Here is a 25,637-nt window from a genome sequence, read left to right as displayed (position 1 = left end):
GTGATAATGTGAAATATGGAAGTTTAAAACTTCTGCTATTAAGATAAGTGCTGAGAATACCTCTTTTGGTTGTAGATCCTCCTGGAAAGCCTGAAGTTATTGATGTTTCCAAGAGTACTGTATCCCTCATCTGGACTCGTCCAAAGCATGATGGAGGCAGTAGAATTATTGGCTATTTCGTAGAAGCTTGCAAACTTCCTGGTGATAAGTGGGTACGGTGCAATACTACACCTCACCAGATTCCCCAGGAAGAGTACACAGTTACTGGCTTAGAAGAGAATGCTCAATATCAATTTAGAGCAATTGCCAAGACCGCAATAAACATTAGCCAGCCTTCTGAACCTTCTGATCCAGTGACCATCCTTGCAGAAAATGGTAAGATTCTGTTGTGTATTATAAGCAAAGGTGGACAGCACTCCTAATGTATATTTCTCCTATTGAAAAGGTAAATCTAAGTCTATGGAGAAAAGGGCAAGTAAAGTGATAGGTACTTTGTATACTGACACTAAAAATTATGATTATGGAGAATTTTAATAACATGTTAAACTGAAAAGTAGGATACAAACTGTGAGGACCATATAATTTCAAGCATGCAACAGAGAAGGATGACAAAGAAATGCACCAAAATGATAATAGTGAAAATTAAAGGGCGTTAGAATTATGGGTGATCTTTATTTTTTTTCTTTACACTTTCAGCATTCTCAAATTTCTACATTAAATCTGTATTTCTTTTAGAACGAATATGATACTTTTAAAAATCCCAACTTGGAAAAGACAGAGCATATGAATTTCCCACTTTTATTAATAAGAGTTATATAATGTAGCTTTGCATATATTAAGTCCTTTTTTTTCTTTCCAGTTCCTCCTAGGATAGACCTGAGTTTGGCTATGAAATCTTTGCTTACTGTGAAAGCTGGAACTAATGTTTGCCTGGATGCTACTGTTTTTGGTAAACCAACACCAACAGTCTCTTGGAAGAAGGATGGCACACTGCTCAAACCATCGGAAGGCATAAAGATGGCCATGAAGCGGAACCTGTGTACCCTGGAGCTGTTCAGCGTGAACCGAAAGGACTCGGGAGATTATACCATTACTGCCGAAAACTCAAGTGGTTCCAAATCAGCCACCATTAAACTTAAAGTGTTAGGTAACTAAAGTGCTTAATTAAAATCTTTTACTTTGGTTAATGTCATGTAATAGAATTTATAAAATAATATGTGTTAAAAGATATATCCTAATCTATATTTTATAATCACAGAATTATTCTCATCACAAAACAATAGCTTTTTAGAGCTGAAAAAAGCATTATAGAATACATATTTGTTACATAATTTTACATATGAGGAAAGTAAGACTGAAAAAAATAAGTGACTTCCAAAGTCATACAGGAAGTTAATGACAACAGAAAGACTGGAGCCCAGGTTTCCAGGCCTCCACTCTACTCATTCCCCATTTCACATGTGTTAGTGAGTGACTTCACTTTTCTTTCTTGTTCTTTCAGATAAACCGGGTCCTCCAGCATCTGTTAAAATCAACAAAATGTATTCAGATCGTGCAATGCTTTCTTGGGAGCCCCCTCTTGAAGATGGAGGCTCAGAAATCACCAACTATATTGTTGACAAACGTGAAACAAGCAGACCCAACTGGGCACAAGTCTCTGCTACAGTGCCCATCACCAGCTGCAGCGTGGAGAAGCTTATAGAGGGCCATGAGTATCAGTTCCGAATTTGTGCTGAAAATAAATATGGAGTGGGTGATCCAATCTTAACTGAACCAGCAATTGCTAAAAACCCATATGGTAGGAACACTTTCCTATGGTTTTTCATTTTACTTTTTAAACATGGTTTTTTAGGCTGAGATATTAACTTTTCAATCAATCTCTGCAGACCCACCTGGACGCTGTGATCCTCCTGTTATTAGCAATATAACCAAAGATCATATGACAGTAAGCTGGAAAGCACCAGCAGATGATGGCGGCTCACCCATCACTGGCTATTTGGTGGAAAAACGGGAGACTCAGGCAGTTAACTGGACTAAGGTCAACAGAAAACCTATTATAGAAAGAACTATAAAAGCCACAGGTCTCCAAGAGGGCACCGAATATGAGTTTCGAGTTACAGCTATAAATAAGGCTGGACCAGGCAAACCCAGTGATGCATCCAAAGCTGCTTATGCCCGCGACCCTCAGTGTAAGTTTTCATGAAAGAGTTCCATATCCTGTGTTATAATCAGCATTGAACAACCAGAGATGAGATTTTAATGAAAATGTTCTTTTATTATTTATCCTCAGATCCTCCTGGCCCACCAGCTTTTCCTAAAGTATATGATACCACACGTAGCTCCGTGAGCATCTCTTGGGGCAAGCCAGCCTATGACGGTGGTAGCCCTATCATTGGTTACCTTGTTGAAGTAAAACGAGCTGATTCTGAGAACTGGGTGAGATGCAATTTACCAGAGAAGCTCCAGAAAACCCGCTTTGAAGTTACTGGCCTGATGGAAAACACAGAGTATCAGTTCCGCGTCTATGCTGTTAATAAGGTTGGGTTCAGTGACCCCAGTGATGTCCCAGACAAGCACTATCCCAAGGACATCTTAAGTAAGTACTACAAAGAGAAATACATAGAGCTTTTCTCTTCAGTCATAGTGTAAGAGGGAATGTAGAACTCCCTGACGTAGATTTATTGATTTACAAGCTTTAGAGTTGGTAACTCTAGGAGTACAGTTTTGGAGAGCTGGGTTGGTACTTTATGGTATTATATAACAGGCCCAGTGGAATGCAAGGTGATTTGTGGTTTTGAAAAGCTTTTTATACTTACATGACGATTTCATGTCTTAAAAAGAATATGGAATTTAAAAATTTTAATCTGAGAATAAACTCATTTTTTAACTAAGTAGTGAGTTGTTTATCATTCTTATGGTTTTTATTTTTCTCTTCAAATCCACCTCTCTCCATAAGTATGGGACTGGAAGTCTCTCCATATTAATTTCCCTTCTCACCATTTCTTCTATTCATTTATTCTTCATAGCCATTTCTCCCTTTATTTTGAATTACTTGGTATTATACCTCTTCGCCTATGTACTTTTCTTTCTACAGTGAAACAAAGAAAGAGAGTCAAAGTATATAGCAGAGTGCCTTCACTTACTATAGAAAAGAAAAACAAGAATGAAAGCGAGCCAAGAACCAATAATCTACTTTTTTTGTTGTTGTTTTTGTTTTTCTCATGTTTTCTTTTTCTTTTTTCTTTTAATATACAGTGAGTTTGAAAGTATGTAAAGTTCATGAGAAGAGAAGGCACAGATCTTCCAGGGAAAACTTGGTTTAGCCTATAAGATATTGGAAAATAGAAAGATAAATAATTGCTACAGAATATCAAAATAGTTGACAAATATTTTGAGGGTTACATTAAGGATATTTTTAAAGAATAAGAAATTAGTTATGGAAAAGAAACATATTTTAGGAGTGATAAGTCCAATCCTTGGAGATATGTTTGACCATTAAATTATTACTTTAACTTTCTTCACTCCAAAATTAAACAGTTCCACCAGAGGGAGAACTTGATGCTGAATTGAGGAAAACACTCATATTACGTGCTGGAGTTACATTGAGACTGTATGTACCAGTAAAAGGACGTCCACCTCCAAAGATAACTTGGTCCAAGCCAAATGTCAATTTAAGAGAAAGGGTTGGACTGGACATAAAGTCAACTGACTTTGACACTTTCTTGCGTTGTGAGAATGTGAACAAATATGATGCAGGAAAATATATCTTGACTCTGGAGAACAGCTGTGGTAAAAAAGAATATACCATTGTAGTAAAAGTGCTGGGTAAGTCTGTTTGAAAACAAATTCATTTATGTTGAAAATGTAGTTCTATGTATTTATTACATAGTCATTTCTTATTTACCATTGATCCAGATACTCCTGGGCCACCTGTCCATGTGACTGTTAAGGAAATATCCAAAGATTCTGCTTATATTACCTGGGATCCTCCCATTATTGATGGTGGAAGCCCCATCATAAACTATGTGGTAGAAAAACGTGATGCAGAAAGGAAGTCCTGGTCTACAGTGACAACTGAGTGCCCCAAAACAAGCTTCAGAATATCTAACTTGGAGGAGGGAAAATCTTACTACTTCAGGGTGTTTGCTGAAAACGAGTATGGCATTGGTGATCCTGGTGAAACACGTGATGCCGTCAAAGCTTCTGGTGAGCAAACAAGCTACTACCCCATCATTTTGAGTGACATCTTACCTTGGTTACCTGGGGCTTAGACTTATCCTTTCTCCTTTGCTTTAGAAACTCCTGGACCAGTTGTGGACCTAAAAGTGATGTCTGTATCTAAGTCATCTTGCAAAATTGGCTGGAAAAAGCCTCGCAGTGATGGTGGAAGTCGTATTACCGGATATGTAGTTGATTTCCTAACTGAAGAAAATAAGTGGCAGCGAGTGATGAAATCATTAAGCTTACAGTACTCCACAAAAGATTTGAGTGAAGGAAAGGAATATAACTTCAGAGTGAGTGCTGAGAATGAAAATGGAGAAGGAGCCCCAAGTGAAATTACTGTTGTGGCAAAAGATGATGTTGGTAAGCCTTTGGCCATGCATCTTCATTTTCCCTTTACTGTCATCAAAGTACATTCTTGAGCCCTACTCACTGGTTTATAGAAAAATCCTTTAAAAACTAGACCAGGGCCAGTTGAGTGGCACGTTGGTTAAGAGCTGGCTTGGGACGCCAGATCTGAGCAGCAGGGCCTTGGTTCGGATCTCATATGAGGGCCAGTGACTCTGTGCCCTCTACAGCTAAGATGGCGAACAACAGCTCGACCTGGAGCTGGGCTGCCATGAGTCGCTGGCGACAGGGTAGGCTGCAGCCCCTGCTGCAGTGAGCTGCCATAAGCTACCGTGAGTGGCTGGCAGCCAGTGTGAGCTGCCAAGAGCTGCCATGAGCAGCCGTCCAAAGGCTGGCGACTGATCTGCCTCACCCAGGAAGAGCGCAATGATGATACCAACATGGGCCAGTGAAGCAGTGTCCTCTATAACTAGACTGAAGAACAAAAGGACAGCAACTTGTCTGTTCCTCTTCCCCTGATTCCCCAGCGCTGTTCCCCTCCCACAATTCCCCACTTTAAAAAAAAAACTAGAACAATATGAAAAAGTTAATTTCTTGGTCTTAAAAGTAATAATTTATCTCTGCTCTTCTACAGTGGCTCCTGATCTTGACTTAAAGGATCTACCTGATTTGTGCTACTTGGCTAAAGAAAACAGCAGCTTCCGTCTTAAGATCCCCATAAAAGGCAAGCCAACTCCATCAGTATCCTGGAAGAAAGGGGAAGACCCTCTAGTAACTGGCACAAGAGTCAGTATTGAGTCATCTGCAGTTAACACAACTCTTGTTGTATATGACTGTCAAAAATCTGATGCTGGAAAATACACAATCACACTGAAGAATGCCGCTGGCACTAAGGAAGGAACTCTCTCTATAAAAGTTGTTGGCAAGCCTGGCATCCCCACTGGACCAATCAAATTCGATGAAGTCACAGCGGAAGCCATAACCTTAAAATGGCGTCCTCCAAAGGACGACGGAGGTTCTGAAATCACCAATTATATCCTAGAGAAGAGAGATTCTGTAAACAACAAGTGGGTGACATGTGCCTCAGCTGTTCAGAAAACCACCTTTAGAGTAACCAGACTTCACGAGGGTATGGAGTACACCTTCAGGGTCAGTGCCGAAAATAAATATGGGGTAGGAGAGGGCCTGAAGTCGGAGCCAATTGTTGCTAAACATCCATTTGGTAAGTGTCTCAAACTCAGAAAATATAGAACAAAACACGGTTTTGAGGAAGTTCCTTATTATAAATCTTGCATTATCATATATTTTCCTAGATGTGCCCGATGCTCCCCCACCTCCTAATATTGTTGCTGTCAGACATGATTCGGTATCTCTAACTTGGACTGACCCTAGGAAAACTGGTGGCTCTCCAATTACAGGTATATATTTCACTCTTATCCTACAGCTTTTATGTTAATGCTTCTTTCAAAGCTTCCCCCCTGAAAAAAAGTTGAATGTGTGTTCCTTATTTACAGCATTATCTGCACATCCAATAATGTATGTTCCTTTCATTGCATTGGTATTCAGTACATTAAGCATTAACTAAGCTAATTAAATAAGCTAATGCTTAATTTCACTGAAAACCTCCTAATGTCAGAGTTAATAAAAACAGGCTTTCTTAGCAATAATGTCTATTTCTGTAAATTAAAACTTTTCAACAGAAGGTGCAATAAATATGCATATTCCAAGAGAGAAAAATAACACTATGCCTAGGTTAATAAAAGTGTAGATACTAGCAAGAATGATTATGTGTTCCATATATAAATTTTTTGGACAAAAACATGTATATTTAAAAGTCAGGCTACATTTGTACTTTCTGTCTGAATTGACACATCATTGGGTCTCTTGTAGGGTATCACATCGAGTTCAAGGAAAGAAACAGCCTTCTATGGAAGAGAGCTAACAAGATTCCTATTAGGATGAAAGACTACAAAGTGACAGGATTAACTGAAGGTCTTGAATATGAATTCCGAGTTATGGCAATCAATTTAGCAGGAGTTGGCAAGCCAAGCCTGCCATCAGAGCCAGTTGTGGCGCTTGATCCAATTGGTAAGTCATTATACAAAAAAAGGTACATTTTGTGCATGAAAAAAAATCAGTATTTGACTGTTTTTGTTTTTTTCTATGTTTTAGATCCTCCTGGCAAGCCTGAGGTTATTAATGTAACAAGGAATTCAGTGACTCTCATTTGGACTGAACCCAAATACGATGGTGGTCATAAGTTGACTGGATATATAGTGGAGAAGCGGGATCTACCCTCTAAATCTTGGATGAAAGCCAACCATGTTAATGTCCCAGATTGTGCCTTTACAGTAACTGACCTTATTGAGGGTGGAAAGTATGAATTCAGAATTAGAGCAAAGAATACAGCAGGTGCTATCAGTGCTCCATCAGAAAGTACAGGAACCATTATTTGCAAAGATGAATATGGTAGGTCTATTTTACTTTTATGCACATTTTTTTAAAAAAGCAAATTAAGCCACCTTCCTTTTCTGATTAAAATGTATCTTTTTCTTTGCAGAGGCACCAACCATTGTCCTCGATCCCACAATAAAAGAAGGGTTAACAGTTAAAGCAGGAGATAACATTGTTTTGAATGCCATTAGCATTCTTGGCAAACCCCTCCCAAAGTCGAGTTGGTCCAGGGAAGGAAAAGACATTAGACCATCAGATATCATTCAGATAACTTCCACCCCAACATCTTCCATGCTTGCTATCAAGTATGCCACAAGAAAAGATGCTGGTGAATACACCATCACTGCTACCAATCCCTTTGGCACGAAGGAGGAACATGTGAAGGTCACGGTTCTTGATGTGCCTGGTCCCCCAGGTCCCATTGAAATCAGTAATGTTTCTGCTGAAAAAGCAACACTTACGTGGACACCTCCCTTGGAAGATGGTGGCTCACCAATTAAGTCCTATGTTCTTGAAAAGAGAGAAACCAGCCGACTCTTGTGGACAGTGGTTGCTGAAGATATTCAGACCTGCAGGCATGTGGCAACCAAACTTATCCAAGGAAATGAGTACCTCTTCCGGGTCTCAGCTGTAAACCAGTATGGCAAAGGAGAGCCTGTACAGTCTGAACCTGTCAAAATGGTGGACAGATTTGGTATGTGGAGCATGTGAGGGAATTGATATGTAAATATTTACAGCAGAGTTTAGGAAATACGGATTTCTCATAAATGTGCTTCCTTTTTAGGTCCCCCGGGCCCTCCTGGAAAACCAGAGGTATCAAATGTCACTAAAAACACTGCCACTGTCAGTTGGAAAAGGCCAGTTGATGATGGTGGCAGTGAGATCACAGGATATCATGTAGAAAGGAGAGAAAAGAAAGGCTTGAGATGGGTGAGAGCAACCAAGACGCCAGTTTCTGATCTCAGATGCAAAGTAACAGGACTGCAAGAAGGAAACTCCTATGAATTCCGTGTCAGTGCAGAAAACAAAGCAGGAATTGGTCCACCTAGTGATGCTTCAAATCTTGTTCTAATGAAAGATGTGGCATGTTAGTATTTACCTTTTTCAGTATAGCTCATTTGGGGTTGCCAATATTTTACATAATTTATCCAAAAACCAAACTCTTAATATACACTTTGGTGTCTGTGTTTCTTTTCCAGATCCTCCAGGGCCACCTTCAAATGCACGTGTCACTGATACAACCAAGAAATCAGCTTCTTTAGCATGGGGCAAGCCTCATTATGATGGTGGACTTGAAATCACTGGCTATATCGTGGAGCATCAAAAAGTAGATGGAGACTGGATAAAAGATACAACAGGAACTGCCCTCCGAATCACTGAGTTTGTTGTCCCTGATCTTCAGACTAAAGAGAAATATAATTTTAGAATCAGTGCTATGAATGATGCAGGTGTTGGGGAGCCAGCAGTGATTCCAAATGTTGAAATTGTAGAAAGGGAAATGGCTCCTGATTTTGAACTAGATGCTGAGCTTCGAAGAACGCTGGTTGTTAGGGCAGGACTCAGCATTAGAATATTTGTGCCAATTAAAGGTCGTCCTGCTCCTGAAGTGACGTGGACCAAAGATGAGATCAACCTTAAAAACCGAGCTAACATCGAAAATACAGAATCATTTACTCTTCTGATTATTCCAGAATGTAACAGATATGACACCGGTAAATTTGTGATGACTATTGAAAACCCTGCTGGGAAGAAAAGTGGCTTTGTTAACGTCAGAGTCTTGGATACACCAGGACCCGTTCTTAACCTGAGGCCTACTGACATCACAAAGGACAGTGTCACCCTGCACTGGGACCTCCCTCTCATAGATGGGGGCTCGCGTATAACAAACTATATTGTGGAGAAACGAGAAGCAACACGGAAATCCTACTCCACAGTCACCACTAAGTGCCATAAATGCACATTTAAAGTTACTGGCTTGTCTGAAGGAAGTGAATACTTTTTCAGAGTGATGGCAGAAAACGAATATGGAATCGGTGAGCCAACAGAAACAAAAGAACCTGTAAAAGCCTCTGAAGCACCATCACCACCAGACAGTCTGAACATTATGGACATAACTAAGAGCACGGTCAGCCTGGCATGGCCTAAACCAAAACACGATGGTGGCAGTAAAATCACTGGCTATGTGATCGAAGCCCAAAGGAAAGGCTCTGACCAGTGGACCCACATCACAACCGTGAAAGGGTTAGATTGTGTTGTGAAGAATCTAACTGAAGGGGAAGAATACACCTTCCAAGTGATGGCAGTGAACAGTGCAGGGCGAAGTGCCCCTAGAGAAAGCAGACCCGTCATTGTCAAGGAGCAGACAATGCTTCCTGAATTGGATCTCCGTGGCATTTATCAGAAATTAGTCATTGCCAGAGCTGGTGACAACATCAAAGTTGAAATTCCAGTTCTTGGTCGACCAAAACCCACAGTTACATGGAAAAAAGGAGACCAAATTCTTAAACAGACACAGAGAGTTAATTTTGAAAATACAGCGACTTCAACCATCTTAAATATCAATGAGTGTGTAAGAAGTGATAGTGGGCCCTATCCATTAACAGCAAGGAACACTGTAGGAGAGGTTGGTGATATCATCACCATTCAAGTCCATGATCTCCCAGGACCACCAACTGGACCAATCAAATTTGATGAAGTTTCATCTGATTTTGTAGTCTTCTCTTGGGACCCACCTGAGAACGACGGAGGTGTACCAATAAGCAACTATGTAGTAGAAATGAGAAAGACTGATGGTACTTCATGGGTTGAGTTAGCAACCACCGTTATACGCACTACCTATAAGGCCACTCACCTGACGACAGGAGTGGAGTATCAATTCCGGGTAAAAGCTCAAAATAGATATGGAGTTGGACCAGCCATCACATCAGCATCTATAGTTGCCAACTATCCATTTAAGGTTCCTGGGCCTCCTGGTACCCCTCAGGTAACTGCAGTTACCAAGGATTCAATGACAATTAGCTGGCATGAACCTCTTTCTGATGGTGGAAGCCCCATTTTAGGATATCACATTGAAAGAAAAGAACGAAATGGGATCCTCTGGCAGACTGTAAGCAAAGCATTAGTGCCAGGCAACATTTTCAAATCAACTGGACTTACAGATGGTATTGCTTATGAATTCCGAGTGATTGCAGAAAACATGGCAGGCAAAAGCAAGCCAAGCAAGCCATCTGATCCTATGTTAGCTTTGGATCCCATTGACCCACCTGGGAAACCAGTTCCTCTAAATATTACTAGACACACAGTGACACTTAAGTGGGCAAGGCCTGAATATACTGGAGGTTTTAAAATTACAAGTTATATAGTTGAAAAGAGAGACTTTCCTAATGGACGGTGGCTCAAGGCCAACTTCAGCAACATTTTGGAGAATGAATTTACTGTCAGTGGCCTAACAGAAGATGCTGCATATGAATTCCGTGTGATTGCCAAAAATTCTGCTGGTGCTATTAGTCCACCATCTGAGCCATCAGATGCTATTACATGCAGGGATGACATTGAAGCACCAAGGATAATGGTGGATATTAGATTTAAGGACACAGTTATACTAAAAGCAGGTGAAGCATTCAAGCTGGAAGCTGATGTTTCAGGTCGCCCACCTCCAACAATGGAATGGACCAAAGATGGAAAGGATCTTGAAGGCACAGGAAAATTAGAAATAAAAATTGCAGATTTCTCTACTAATCTGGTAAACAAGGATTCATCAAGAAGGGATGGTGGTGCCTATATCCTTACAGCAACTAACCCTGGTGGTTTTGCCAAACACATTTTCAATGTCAAAGTTCTTGATAGACCAGGCCCACCTGAAGGACCTTTAGCTGTATCTGATGTGACATCAGAAAAATGTGTATTGTCATGGCTGCCTCCACTGGATGATGGAGGTGCCAAGATTGATCATTATGTAGTTCAGAAACGTGAAACCAGCAGATTGGCATGGACAAATGTAGCCTCAGAAGTCCAAGTAACAAAACTAAAGGTCACTAAACTTTTAAAAGGCAATGAATACATATTCCGAGTCATGGCAGTAAATAAATATGGAGTTGGAGAGCCACTGGAATCAGAGCCTGTGCTTGCAGTAGATCCTTATGGACCCCCTGATCCACCCAAAAACCCTGAAGTTACAGCTATTACTAAAGATTCGATGGTTGTCTGCTGGGGACATCCTAACTCTGATGGTGGAAGTGAAATCATCAATTATATTGTGGAACGGCGTGATAAAGCTGGGCAACGCTGGGTGAAATGCAACAAAAAAACCGTTACTGATTTAAGATATAAAGTATCTGGACTGACAGAAGGACATGAATATGAGTTCAGGATTATGGCTGAAAACGTTGCTGGAATTAGTGCACCAAGTCCTACCAGCCCATTTTATAAGGCCTGTGATGCTGTGTTTAAACCTGGCCCACCAGGTAACCCACGTGTTCTAGATACAAGCAGATCCTCCATTTCAATTGCTTGGAATAAACCTATCTATGACGGTGGTTCAGAAATCACTGGGTATATAGTTGAGATTGCCCTTCCAGAGGAAGATGAATGGCAGGTTGTCACTCCACCAGCTGGGCTCAAGGCAACTTCTTACACCATCACCAACCTCATAGAGAATCAGGAATATAAAATCCGCATCTTTGCCATGAACTCTGAAGGAATTGGAGAACCTGCACTTGTTCCTGGAACTCCAAAGGCTGAAGACAGGATGCTGCCTCCAGAGATTGAACTGGATGCTGAGCTGCGCAAAGTTGTTACTATAAGAGCTTGTTGTACACTGCGACTCTTTGTTCCCATCAAAGGAAGGCCTGCACCTGAGGTGAAGTGGACCCGGGAACATGGAGAATCTTTAGATAAAGCTAGCATTGAATCCACTAGCTCTTACACCCTGCTGATCGTTGGAAATGTAAACAGATTTGACAGTGGCAAATACATACTTACTATAGAAAACAGCTCAGGCAGCAAATCTGCATTCGTCAATGTTCGAGTACTAGATACGCCAGGCCCTCCACAAGATCTAAAGATAAAGGAGGTCACAAAGACATCTGTCACACTAACATGGGAGCCTCCTCTCCTTGATGGAGGTTCAAAAATAAAGAACTATATTATTGAAAAGCGGGAATCAACAAGAAAAGCATATTCGACTGTCGCAACAAATTGCCACAAGACTTCCTGGAAGGTAGACCAGCTTCAAGAAGGCTCCAGTTACTATTTCAGGGTGCTTGCTGAAAATGAATATGGCATCGGGCTGCCTGCAGAAACCGCAGAGTCTGTGAAAGCATCAGAACGACCTCTTCCACCAGGAAAAATCACTTTGATGGATGTCACAAGAAACAGTGTATCACTGTCCTGGGAGAAACCAGAGCATGATGGAGGCAGCCGAATTCTAGGCTACATTGTGGAGATGCAGAGCAAAGGCAGTGACAAATGGGCCACATGTGCCACAGTCAAAGTCACCGAAGCTACTATAACTGGATTAATTCAGGGTGAAGAATATTCTTTCCGTGTTTCAGCTCAGAATGAAAAGGGTATCAGTGATCCTAGACAACTGAGTGTGCCAGTAATTGCCAAAGATCTTGTCATTCCACCAGCCTTCAAGCTCATGTTCACCACTTTCACTGTACTGGCAGGTGAAGACCTAAAAGTTGATGTTCCATTCATTGGACGCCCTAGACCAGCTGTAACCTGGCATAAAGATGATATGCCACTGAAGCAGACAACTAGAGTAAATGCAGAGAGCACAGAAAATAATTCATTATTGACAATAAAGGAAGCCTGCCGAGAAGATGTTGGAAAGTACACAGTTAAACTGACTAACTCAGCTGGTGAAGCTACTGAAATCCTTACTGTTATTGTTCTTGACAAACCAGGGCCTCCAACTGGACCAGTTAAAATGGATGAAGTGACAGCTGATAGTATCACTCTTTCCTGGGGCCCACCTAAGTATGATGGTGGAAGTTCTATCAATAATTACATTGTAGAAAAACGGGACACTTCCACAACCACCTGGCAAATTGTGTCAGCAACTGTTGCGAGGACAACAATAAAAGCTTGCAGATTAAAGACTGGCTGTGAGTATCAGTTTAGGATTGCAGCTGAAAACAGGTATGGAAAGAGTACCTACCTCACTTCAGAGCCTATTGTAGCCCAGTATCCATTCAAAGTTCCAGGTCCTCCTGGCACACCATACGTAACGCTCACTTCCAGGGACAGCATGGAAGTACGATGGAACGAGCCAGTCAGTGATGGAGGTAGTAAAGTCATTGGCTATCATCTAGAACGCAAGGAAAGAAACAGCATCCTCTGGGTTAAGTTGAATAAAACACCTATTCCACAAACAAAGTTTAAAACAACTGGCCTCGACGAAGGCATTGAATATGAATTTAGAGTCTCCGCAGAGAACATTGTGGGCATTGGCAAGCCAAGTAAAGTGTCAGAATGCTATGTAGCTCGTGACCCATGTGATCCACCAGGGCGGCCAGAGGCAATCATTGTCACACGGAATTCTGTGACCCTGCAGTGGAAGAAACCAACTTACGATGGTGGAAGCAAGATTACTGGTTATATTGTTGAGAAGAAAGAATTGCCTGAGGGCCGTTGGATGAAAGCCAGTTTTACAAATGTCATTGATACTCAATTTGAAGTAACTGGCCTAGTGGAAGATCAAAGATATGAGTTCCGGGTTATAGCTCGAAATGCTGCAGGAGTGTTGAGTGAGCCTTCAGAAAGCACAGGAGCAATAACAGCACGAGATGAGGTAGAGCCACCACGAATAAGTATGGATCCCAAATACAAAGAAACGATTGTGGTTCATGCTGGTGAATTTTTCAAGATTGATGCAGATATTTATGGCAAACCAATACCAACCATTCAGTGGATAAAAAGTGATCAGGAGCTTTCAAATACAGCTCGATTAGAAATCAAGAGCACTGATTTTGCCACCAGTCTCAGTGTAAAGGATGCAGTACGTGTCGACAGTGGAAATTACATATTGAAGGCCAGAAATGTTGCAGGAGAGAGATCAGTTACTGTAAATGTCAAAATTCTTGATAGACCAGGGCCACCTGAAGGACCTGTTGTTATAACGGGAGTTACAGCAGAAAAATGCACACTAGCTTGGAAACCCCCATTACAGGACGGTGGGAGTGATATCATAAATTATATCGTGGAAAGGAGAGAAACCAGCCGCTTGGTTTGGACGGTGGTTGACGCCAATGTGCAGACTCTCAGCTGCAAGGTTACTAAGCTTCTTGAAGGCAATGAATATATTTTCCGTATAATGGCTGTAAACAAATACGGTGTTGGCGAACCTCTTGAATCTGAGCCAGTAATTGCCAAGAATCCATTTGTAGTCCCAGATGCACCAAGAGCTCCAGAAATCACAGCAGTGACCAAGGACTCAATGATTGTTGTATGGGAAAGGCCAGCATCTGATGGTGGCAGCGAAATTCTTGGATATGTTCTTGAAAAACGGGACAAAGAGGGCATTAGATGGACAAGATGCCACAAACGTCTGATTGGAGAATTGCGCTTGAGAGTAACTGGACTCATAGAAAATCACAATTATGAATTCAGAGTCTCAGCTGAGAATGCTGCTGGACTTAGTGAACCAAGCCCACCTTCCACTTACCAAAAGGCTTGTGATCCTATTTATAAACCAGGACCTCCAAACAATCCCAAAGTCATGGATATTACCAGATCTTCTGTCTTCCTTTCTTGGAGCAAACCAATATATGATGGTGGCTGTGAAATCCAAGGATACATTGTTGAAAAATGTGATGTGAGCATTGGTGAATGGGCAATGTGCACTCCACCGACTGGAATCAATAAAACAAATATGGAAGTAGAGAAGCTGTTGGAAAAGCATGAATACAACTTCCGTATCTGTGCTGTTAATAAAGCTGGAGTTGGAGAACATGCTGACGTCCCTGGACCTATTATAGTAGAAGAAAAATTGGAAGCACCAGACATTGATCTTGACCTAGAACTAAGAAAAATTATAAATATAAGGGCAGGTGGCTCCTTAAGGTTATTTGTTCCTATTAAAGGTCGTCCTACACCAGAAGTTAAATGGGGAAAGGTGGATGGTGAAATCCGAGATGCAGCTATCATTGATGTCACTAGCAGTTTTACCTCTCTTGTTCTTGATAATGTCAACCGATACGATAGTGGAAAATATACTCTCACATTAGAAAACAGCAGTGGAACCAAGTCCGCCTTTGTTACTGTGAGAGTCCTGGACACACCAAGTCCACCTGTTAATCTGAAAGTCACAGAAATCACTAAAGACTCAGTATCAATTACATGGGAACCTCCTTTGTTGGATGGGGGGTCCAAAATCAAAAACTATATTGTTGAGAAACGTGAAGCCACAAGAAAAGCATATGCTGCAGTTGTAACAAATTGCCATAAGAATTCTTGGAAGATTGATCAACTCCAAGAAGGATGCAGTTATTACTTTAGAGTCACAGCTGAGAATGAGTATGGTATTGGCCTTCCTGCCCGCACTGCTGATCCAATTAAAGTTGCAGAAGTCCCACAACCTCCAGGAAAAATAACTGTGGATGATGTCACCAGAAACAGTGTCTCCTTGAGTTGGACAAAGCCTGAACATGATGGTGGCAGTAAAATCATTCAGTATATTGTGGAAATGCAAGCTAAACAGAGTGATAAATGGTCAGAGTGTGCTCGAGTCAAGTGCCTTGAAGCAGTAATTACCAATTTAACTCAGGGAGAAGAATATCTTTTCAGAGTCATTGCTGTAAATGAAAAGGGAAGAAGTGATCCTAGGTCCCTTGCAGTTCCAATAGTTGCCAAAGATCTGGTCATTGAACCAGATGTAAGACCTGCATTCAACAGTTATAGTGTACAGGTTGGACACGATTTGAAAATAGAAGTGCCAATTTCTGGACGTCCTAAGCCAACCATTACCTGGACTAAAGATGGTCATCCACTGAAGCAGACTACAAGAATCAATGTTACTGATTCACCTAACCTCACTGTCCTCAGTATTAAAGAAGCTCATAAGGATGATGGTGGACATTATGAAATCACAGTTGCTAATGTTGTTGGTCAGAAAACAGCATCCATTGAAATTACAACTCTAGATAAACCTGATCCTCCAAAAGGACCTGTTAAATTTGATGAAATCAGTGCTGAAAGTATTACATTATCTTGGAACCCTCCATTATATACTGGGGGCTGCCAGATCACCAACTATATTGTTCAGAAAAGAGATACAACCACCACCATATGGGAAGTTGTTTCTGCTACTGTTGCCAGAACTACACTCAAAGTGACCAAACTAAAAACTGGTACAGAATATCAATTCAGAATATTTGCTGAAAACAGATATGGACAAAGCTTTGCCTTGGAGTCTGATCCAATTGTAGCTCAATATCCTTACAAAGAACCAGGCCCTCCAGGCACACCATTTGTCACAGCCATTTCCAAAGACTCCATGGTCATACAATGGCATGAACCAGTCAATAATGGTGGAAGCCCAGTCATAGGTTACCACCTTGAAAGAAAGGAAAGAAATAGTATTTTGTGGACAAAAGTCAACAAAACTATTATTCATGACACCCAGTTTAAAGCAATCAATCTTGAAGAAGGCATTGAATATGAATTCAGAGTTTATGCTGAAAATATTGTTGGTGTAGGCAAAGCAAGCAAGAATTCTGAATGCTATGTAGCCAGAGATCCCTGTGACCCGCCAGGGACCCCAGAAGCAATAATAGTTAAAAGAAGTGAAATCACTTTACAATGGACCAAACCTGTATATGATGGTGGAAGTATGATAACAGGTTACATTGTAGAAAAACGTGATTTACCTGATGGTCGTTGGATGAAAGCCAGTTTCACGAATGTCATCGAAACTCAGTTTACTGTGTCAGGTCTTACTGAAGATCAAAGATATGAATTCAGAGTCATTGCAAAGAATGCAGCTGGTACAATAAGTAAACCCTCTGATAGTACTGGACCAATAACTGCCAAGGATGAGGTTGAACTCCCAAGAATTTCAATGGATCCAAAATTCAGAGACACAATTGTGGTAAATGCTGGAGAAACATTCAGGCTTGAGGCTGATGTCCATGGGAAGCCCCTTCCTACCATTGAGTGGTTAAGAGGGGATAAAGAAGTTGAAGAATCTGCTAGATGTGAAATAAAGAACACAGATTTCAAGGCTTTACTTATTGTAAAGGATGCCATTAGAATTGATGGTGGACAGTATATTTTAAGAGCTTCTAATGTTGCAGGTTCTAAGTCATTCCCAGTAAATGTAAAAGTATTAGACAGACCAGGACCTCCAGAAGGGCCAGTCCAGGTTACTGGAGTCACTTCTGAAAAATGCACTTTAACATGGTCTCCACCACTGCAAGATGGTGGCAGTGACATTTCTCACTATGTTGTTGAAAAGAGAGAAACGAGTCGACTTGCCTGGACTGTTGTTGCTTCTGAAGTTGTGACCAATTCTCTGAAAGTTACCAAACTCTTAGAAGGAAATGAATACATTTTCCGTATAATGGCTGTCAACAAATACGGTGTTGGAGAACCTTTGGAATCTGCACCAGTACTAATGAAAAATCCATTTGTGCTTCCTGGACCACCAAAAAGCTTGGAAGTCACGAACATTACCAAGGACTCCATGACCGTCTGTTGGAACCGTCCAGACAGTGATGGTGGAAGTGAGATTATTGGTTACATTGTAGAGAAAAGAGACAGAAGTGGAATTCGATGGATAAAATGTAATAAACGCCGCATTACAGATTTGCGTCTAAGAGTAACAGGATTAACAGAAGATCATGAGTACGAATTTAGAGTCTCTGCAGAAAATGCTGCTGGAGTTGGAGAACCAAGTCCAGCTACAGTTTATTATAAGGCTTGTGATCCTATGTTCAAACCTGGCCCACCCACCAATGCTCACATTGTAGACACCACTAAAAATTCAATTACACTTGCCTGGGGCAAACCCATCTATGATGGTGGCAGTGAGATCCTGGGGTATGTAATAGAAATCTGTAAAGCAGATGAAGAAGAATGGCAAATAGTTACTCCACCGACTGGCCTGAAAGTCACTCGATTTGAAATTTCAAAACTCACAGAACACCAAGAATACAAAATACGAGTCTGTGCTCTCAATAAAGTTGGTTTAGGTGAGGCTACATCAGTTCCTGGTACTGTGAAACCAGAAGATAAACTTGAAGCACCTGAACTTGACCTTGATTCTGAATTAAGGAAAGGAATCGTTGTAAGAGCTGGTGGATCTGCCAGAATTCACATTCCATTCAAAGGTCGTCCAACACCTGAGATTACTTGGTCCCGAGAGGAAGGTGAATTCACAGACAAGGTCCAAATTGAAAAGGGAGTGAACTATACCCAACTCTCAATAGATAACTGTGATAGAAATGATGCTGGAAAATATATCCTCAAGCTGGAAAACAGCAGTGGATCTAAATCTGCTTTTGTAACTGTGAAAGTTCTTGATACTCCAGGACCACCCCAGAATTTGGCAGTCAAAGAAGTGAGAAAAGATTCCGTCATCCTGGTATGGGAGCCACCGATCATTGATGGGGGTGCAAAGGTCAAGAACTATGTTATTGACAAACGTGAGTCAACCAGAAAAGCATATGCTAATGTGAGTAATAAATGCAACAAAACAAACTTTAAAGTTGAAAATCTTACAGAAGGAGCCATTTATTACTTCAGAGTTATGGCTGAAAATGAATTTGGAGTTGGCATTCCAGTGGAAACTGTTGATGCTGTGAAAGCTGCTGAACCTCCTTCTCCACCAGGAAAGGTTACACTCACTGATGTGTCCCAGACCAGCGCATCGCTTATGTGGGAGAAGCCTGAACATGATGGTGGTAGCAGAATCCTGGGGTATGTTGTTGAAATGCAGCCAAAAGGCACTGAAAAATGGAGTGTTGTAGCTGAATCCAAAGTCTGTAATGCAGTTGTAACTGGTCTGAGTTCTGGACAAGAGTATCAGTTCCGTGTAAAGGCTTACAACGAGAAAGGAAAAAGTGATCCAAGAGTGCTCGGTGTTCCTGTCATAGCCAAGGACTTGACCATACAGCCTAGTCTTAAGTTGCCATTTAACACATATAGTGTCCAAGCTGGAGAAGATCTGAAAATCGAGATTCTAGTTATTGGACGACCAAGACCTAAAATTTCATGGCTCAAAGATGGTGAGTCTCTTAAACAGACAACAAGAGTAAATGTTGAAGAAACAGATACTTCAGCCATTTTGCACATTAAAGAAAGTAACAAAGATGACTTTGGAAAATACACCATAACAGCAACAAATAGTGCAGGCACAGCAACAGAAAATCTCAGCATTATTGTCTTGGAAAAGCCTGGACCTCCAGTTGGACCAGTTCGGTTTGATGAAGTTAGTGCAGATTTTGTGGTCATATCTTGGGAACCTCCAGCCTATACTGGTGGCTGCCAAATAAACAACTACATTGTAGAGAAGCGTGATACAAGCACCACCACATGGCAGATAGTATCAGCAACAGTTGCAAGAACAACAATCAAAATAACCAGACTGAAAACAGGCACGGAGTACCAGTTTAGAATTTTTGCAGAAAACAGATATGGAAAAAGTGCCCCCCTGGATTCTAAACCAGTTGTTGTACAATATCCATTTAAAGTACCTGGACCACCTGGAACTCCTTTTGTGACATCAGTCTCAAAAGATCAAATGCTTGTTCAGTGGCATGAGCCAGTTAATGATGGAGGTAGCAAAGTTATTGGCTACCATCTTGAACAGAAAGAAAAGAACAGCATTTTATGGATCAAATTAAACAAGACTCCCATTCAAGATACCAAATTCAAAACAACTGGGCTTGATGAAGGCCTGGAGTATGAGTTCAAAGTTTCTGCTGAAAATATTGTTGGCATCGGCAAGCCTAGCAAAGTGTCAGAATGTTTTGTTGCTCGTGATCCCTGTGATCCACCTGGTCATCCTGAAGCCATCGTTATTACAAGAAACAGTGTCACGCTGAAATGGAAGAAACCTGCCTATGATGGTGGTAGCAAAATAACAGGATATGTTGTGGAAAAGAAAGATCTACCTGATGGCCGTTGGATGAAAGCCAGCTTTACCAATGTGCTAGAAACTGAATTTACAGTGAGTGGACTTGTAGAAGACCAAAGATATGAATTCAGAGTAATTGCAAAAAATGCAGCTGGAAACTTTAGTGAACCATCTGAAAGCACTGGTGCCATTACTGCAAGAGATGAAATTGATGCACCAAATGCCTCACTGGATCCAAAATATAAAGATGTCATCGTTGTTCATGCAGGAGAGACTTTCGTCCTTGAAGCTGATATCCGCGGCAAACCTATACCTGATATTGTTTGGTCAAAAGACGGAAAAGAGCTTGAAGAAACAGCAGCTAGGATGGAAATCAAGTCTACTTTTCAGAAAACAACTCTTGTTGTCAAAGATTGTATACGTACTGATGGAGGACAATATATTCTGAAACTGAGCAATGTTGGTGGTACAAAGTCTATACCAATCACTGTAAAGGTACTTGACAGGCCAGGGCCTCCTGAAGCGCCTCTGAAAGTTTCTGGGGTTACTGCTGAAAAATGTTACCTGGCATGGAACCCACCTTTACAAGATGGTGGTGCTAATATTTCACATTATATCATTGAAAAGAGAGAGACAAGCAGACTCTCCTGGACCCAGGTTTCAACTGAGGTCCAGGCCCTTAACTACAAAGTCACTAAACTTCTTCCTGGTAATGAATACATTTTCCGTGTCATGGCTGTGAATAAATATGGCATTGGAGAGCCCTTGGAATCTGAGCCTGTTATAGCCTGTAATCCTTATAAACCACCAGGTCCTCCTTCACCACCTGAAGCCTCAGCAATCGCCAAAGATTCTATGGTAGTAACATGGGCACGCCCAGTGGATGATGGAGGTGCCGAAATTGAGGGTTACATTCTTGAAAAACGAGATAAGGAAGGCATTAGATGGACCAAGTGCAACAAGAAAACACTAACAGATCTCCGATTCAGGGTAACTGGCCTTACTGAAGGTCATTCCTATGAATTCAGAGTTGCTGCTGAAAATGCAGCTGGTGTGGGTGAGCCCAGTGAGCCATCTGTTTTCTATCGCGCCTGTGATGCTTTGTATCCACCAGGTCCACCAACTAATCCAAAAGTGACAGACACTTCCAGATCATCTGTCTCCCTGGCATGGAATAAGCCAATTTATGATGGTGGTGCACCTGTTAAGGGCTATGTCATTGAAGTCAAAGAAGCCACCGAGGATGAATGGACAACTTGCACTCCACCCTCAGGAGTGCAAGGAAAGCAGTTCACAGTGACCAAGCTTAAAGAAAATGCTGAATATAATTTCCGGATATGTGCCATTAATTCTGAAGGTGTAGGTGAACCTGCAACTATACCTGGTTCAGTTGTTGCCCAAGAGAGGCTAGAGGCACCAGAAATAGAACTTGATGCTGATCTCAGAAAGGTGGTCATTCTGCGGGCAAGTACTACATTACGCTTATTTGTCACGATCAGAGGTCGACCAGAACCTGAAGTTAAGTGGGAAAAGGCAGAAGGCATTCTCACTGAAAGGGCCCAGATTGAGGTGACCAGCTCATATACAATGTTGGTAATTGATAATGTGACCAGATTTGACAGTGGTCGGTATAATCTGACACTAGAAAATAACAGTGGCTCCAAAACAGCTTTTGTCAATGTCAGAGTTCTTGACTCACCAAGTGCCCCTGTGAATTTGACGGTAAGAGAAGTGAAGAAAGACTCAGTGACGTTGTCTTGGGAACCACCACTTATTGATGGCGGAGCTAAGATTACAAACTACATTATCGAAAAACGAGAAGCTACAAGAAAAGCATATGCTACAGTTACAAACAATTGCACTAAGAATACTTTTAAAATTGAAAATCTACAAGAAGGGTGTTCTTACTACTTCCGAGTCTTGGCTTCCAATGAATATGGGATTGGTTTGCCAGCCGAAACAACTGAACCTGTTAAAGCTTCTGAACCACCCCTCCCACCTGGAAGAGTAACTCTTGTTGATGTGACCCGTAATACAGCTACAATTAAGTGGGAAAAACCAGAAAGTGATGGTGGCAGCAAAATTACTGGTTATGTAGTTGAAATGCAGACTAAAGGGAGTGAAAAATGGAGCACTTGCACACAAGTTAAGACTCTGGAAGCAACTATATCCGGCCTAACTGCAGGAGAAGAGTATGTTTTCAGGGTAGCTGCAGTTAATGAAAAAGGAAGAAGCGATCCAAGACAACTTGGAGTGCCAGTAATTGCAAGGGATATTGAAATAAAGCCTACAGTTGAGCTTCCTTTCAATACTTTCAACGTAAAGGCTAACGACCAACTTAAGATTGATGTTCCATTTAAAGGAAGACCTCAAGCTACTGTAAGCTGGAAAAAAGATGGCCAGACTCTTAAAGAGACAACTAGAGTGAATGTTTCTTCTTCAAAGACTGTAACATCACTATCTATTAAGGAAGCTTTAAGGGAAGACGTTGGAACTTATGAATTATGTGTTTCAAACAGTGCTGGGTCCATAACAGTTCCTATTACAGTAATTGTCCTTGATAGACCAGGACCTCCAGGACCTATACATATTGATGAGGTTAGTTGTGACAACATAACCATTTCCTGGAATCCTCCAGAATATGATGGTGGTTGCCAAATTAGCAATTACATCGTTGAAAAGAGAGAAACCACTTCTACAACATGGCACATAGTTTCACAAGCAGTTGCAAGAACATCCATTAAAATAGTTCGTCTGACAACAGGAAGTGAGTATCAGTTCCGCGTTTGTGCAGAAAACCGCTATGGAAAAAGTACCTACAGTGAATCTTCAGCTGTTGTTGCAGAGTATCCATTCAGCCCCCCAGGTCCTCCTGGTACTCCTAAAGTTGTGCATGCCACAAAATCTACCATGGTTGTAAGCTGGCAAGTGCCAGTTAATGATGGAGGAAGTCAAGTAATTGGCTATCACCTTGAATATAAAGAAAGAAGCAGCATTCTTTGGTCAAAAGCAAATAAAATCCTCATCCCCACTACGCAAATGAAAGTCTCCGGCCTTGATGAAGGACTGATGTATGAGTATCGTGTATATGCTGAGAATATTGCTGGAATTGGTAAATGCAGTAAATCTTGTGAACCAGTCGCTGCACGAGATCCTTGTGACCCACCTGGACAACCTGAAGTCACAAATATCACAAGAAAATCAGTGTCACTTAAATGGTCTAAACCACGTTATGATGGTGGAGCTAAGATCACAGGATACATTATTGAACGTAGAGAACTACCAGATGGCCGGTGGCTGAAGTGCAACTTTACTAACATACAAGAAACATACTTTGAAGTAACTGAACTTACTGAAGATCAGCGTTATGAATTCCGGGTTTTTGCAAGAAATGCTGCTGACTCAGTTAGTGAGCCATCTGAATCCACTGGACCTATTACAGTTAAAGACGATGTTGAGGCCCCAAGAATTATGATGGATGTCAAATTCCGAGATGTTATTGTTGTCAAAGCTGGAGAGGTCCTTAAGATAAATGCAGACATTGCAGGGCGACCTCTACCAGTAGTGTCCTGGGCCAAGGATGGTGTAGAAATTGAAGAAAGAGCAAGAACAGAAATTGTCTCAACGGACTATAATACTGTGTTAATAGTGAAAGACTGTGTCAGACGAGACACTGGGCAGTATGTACTAACACTGAAGAATGTTGCAGGAACTCGGTCTATGGCCGTTAATTGCAAGGTACTTGATAAGCCTGGCCCACCAGCAGGACCACTCGAAATAAATGGCCTCACTGCTGAGAAATGCTCTCTTTCCTGGGGACCACCCCAAGAAGATGGTGGTGCAAGTATCGACTATTACATTGTAGAAAAACGTGAAACAAGCCGCCTGGCATGGACAATATGTGAAGGAGAGTTAAGGACAACATCCTGTAAAGTAACCAAGTTACTCAAAGGCAATGAATACATCTTTAGAGTGACAGGTGTTAATAAATATGGTGTTGGTGAGCCCTTAGAGAGTGTGGCTGTAAAGGCACTAGATCCATTTACAGTGCCAAGTCCACCTACATCTTTAGAAATTACATCTGTGACCAAAGAGTTCATGACACTTTGCTGGTCAAGACCTGAGAGTGATGGAGGCAGTGAGATCTCTGGATATATAATTGAAAGGCGAGAGAAAAACAGCCTACGATGGGTGCGTGTAAACAAAAAACCAGTTTATGATTTGAGAGTGAAATCAACAGGACTTCGGGAAGGATGTGAATATGAGTATCGGGTTTATGCAGAAAATGCTGCTGGCCTAAGCCTTCCAAGTGAAACTTCTCCCCTAATTCGGGCAGAAGATCCAGTGTTCTTACCATCTCCTCCATCCAAACCGAAAATTGTGGACTCAGGCAAGACAAATATAACTATTAGCTGGGTTAAGCCCTTATTTGATGGTGGGGCCCCAATAATTGGATACACTGTAGAATACAAAATTTCTGATGAAACAGACTGGAAAACTGCCATTCAGAGCTTAAGAGGCACAGAATATACAACAAGTGGACTAACAGCAGGAGCTGAATATGTTTTCAGAGTAAGATCTGTCAATAAAGTTGGTGCTGGTGATCCCAGTGATAGTTCTGATCCCCAGATAGCAAAGGAAAGAGAAGAAGAACCTGTATTCGATCTTGACAGTGAAATGAAGAAGACCTTGATTGTCAAGGCCGGCGCCTCGTTTACCATGACTGTGCCTTTCCGAGGAAGACCAGTACCCAATGTCTTGTGGAGTAAGCCCGATACTGACCTCCGCACTAGAGCTTATATTGATTCCACAGACTCTCGTACATCACTTACTATTGAAAATGCCAACAGAAATGATTCTGGAAAATACACATTAACAATTCAGAATAATTTGAATGCTGCTTCACTGACCTTAGTTGTCAAAGTTTTAGATTCTCCTGGTCCTCCAGCCAATGTTACTGTAAGTGATGTCACCAAAGAGTCTGCTGTGTTATCCTGGGATGTCCCTGAAAACGATGGTGGAGCACCAGTAAAGAATTACCACATAGAAAAACGTGAGGCCAGTAAGAAAGCATGGGTCTCTGTGACCAGCAACTGTAACCGCCTCTCTTACAAAATTAACAACTTACAAGAAGGGGCGATTTACTACTTCAGAGTCTCTGGAGAAAATGAGTTTGGTGTTGGTGTACCGGCTGAAACAAAAGAAGGAATAAAAATAACAGGTATGTTTTAAGAACAAAGAAAATTTACATATTCATATTCATTGTCCTAGGATAGTGTGAATCGTTCTAATTACTATTTAATCTTAAGTGCTTTTGGTCCACACTTCAAACAATTTATACTACAGCACAAAATGAAATCTCTAATAGAGAAAGCTTTTTGTTGATAAAAATAAATGTAGAAATTTACATAACTGGAATTGGATAATGTATGTTGAATTTAAGTATAATTGAATTTGATGGCATATATTGGGTTGTCGGAAAAGTCATGACGCATTTTTGCAGTGAAAAACAGAAAAATACGTCATGACTTTT

General features: G+C 41.2%; 1 protein-coding gene across 1 annotated transcript in view; it reads left to right on the top strand.

Moving 5' to 3' along the window:
• Positions 1–25,637, top strand: part of TTN (titin) — a 271,989-nt gene that overhangs the window by 213,693 nt on the left and 32,659 nt on the right. Inside the window, exons 263-277 of the mRNA XM_019654015.1 lie at positions 76–375; positions 860–1,147; positions 1,502–1,798; positions 1,887–2,189; positions 2,291–2,596; positions 3,538–3,825; positions 3,916–4,206; positions 4,297–4,584; positions 5,204–5,791; positions 5,883–5,987; positions 6,460–6,657; positions 6,742–7,038; positions 7,130–7,717; positions 7,808–8,110; positions 8,223–25,325. Of these exons, the coding sequence (XP_019509560.1) occupies positions 76–375; positions 860–1,147; positions 1,502–1,798; positions 1,887–2,189; positions 2,291–2,596; positions 3,538–3,825; positions 3,916–4,206; positions 4,297–4,584; positions 5,204–5,791; positions 5,883–5,987; positions 6,460–6,657; positions 6,742–7,038; positions 7,130–7,717; positions 7,808–8,110; positions 8,223–25,325 (21,543 nt within the window). The remainder of the gene's footprint in view (positions 1–75; positions 376–859; positions 1,148–1,501; positions 1,799–1,886; positions 2,190–2,290; positions 2,597–3,537; positions 3,826–3,915; positions 4,207–4,296; positions 4,585–5,203; positions 5,792–5,882; positions 5,988–6,459; positions 6,658–6,741; positions 7,039–7,129; positions 7,718–7,807; positions 8,111–8,222; positions 25,326–25,637) is intronic.

Source organism: Hipposideros armiger, unplaced genomic scaffold (assembly GCF_001890085.2).
Source record: "Hipposideros armiger isolate ML-2016 unplaced genomic scaffold, ASM189008v1 scaffold_212, whole genome shotgun sequence".
In the NCBI taxonomy this organism is placed as follows: Eukaryota; Metazoa; Chordata; class Mammalia; order Chiroptera; family Hipposideridae; genus Hipposideros; species Hipposideros armiger.
Note: the sequence above shows the minus strand (reverse complement) of the source record. Positions and strands in the feature narration are given on the sequence as shown.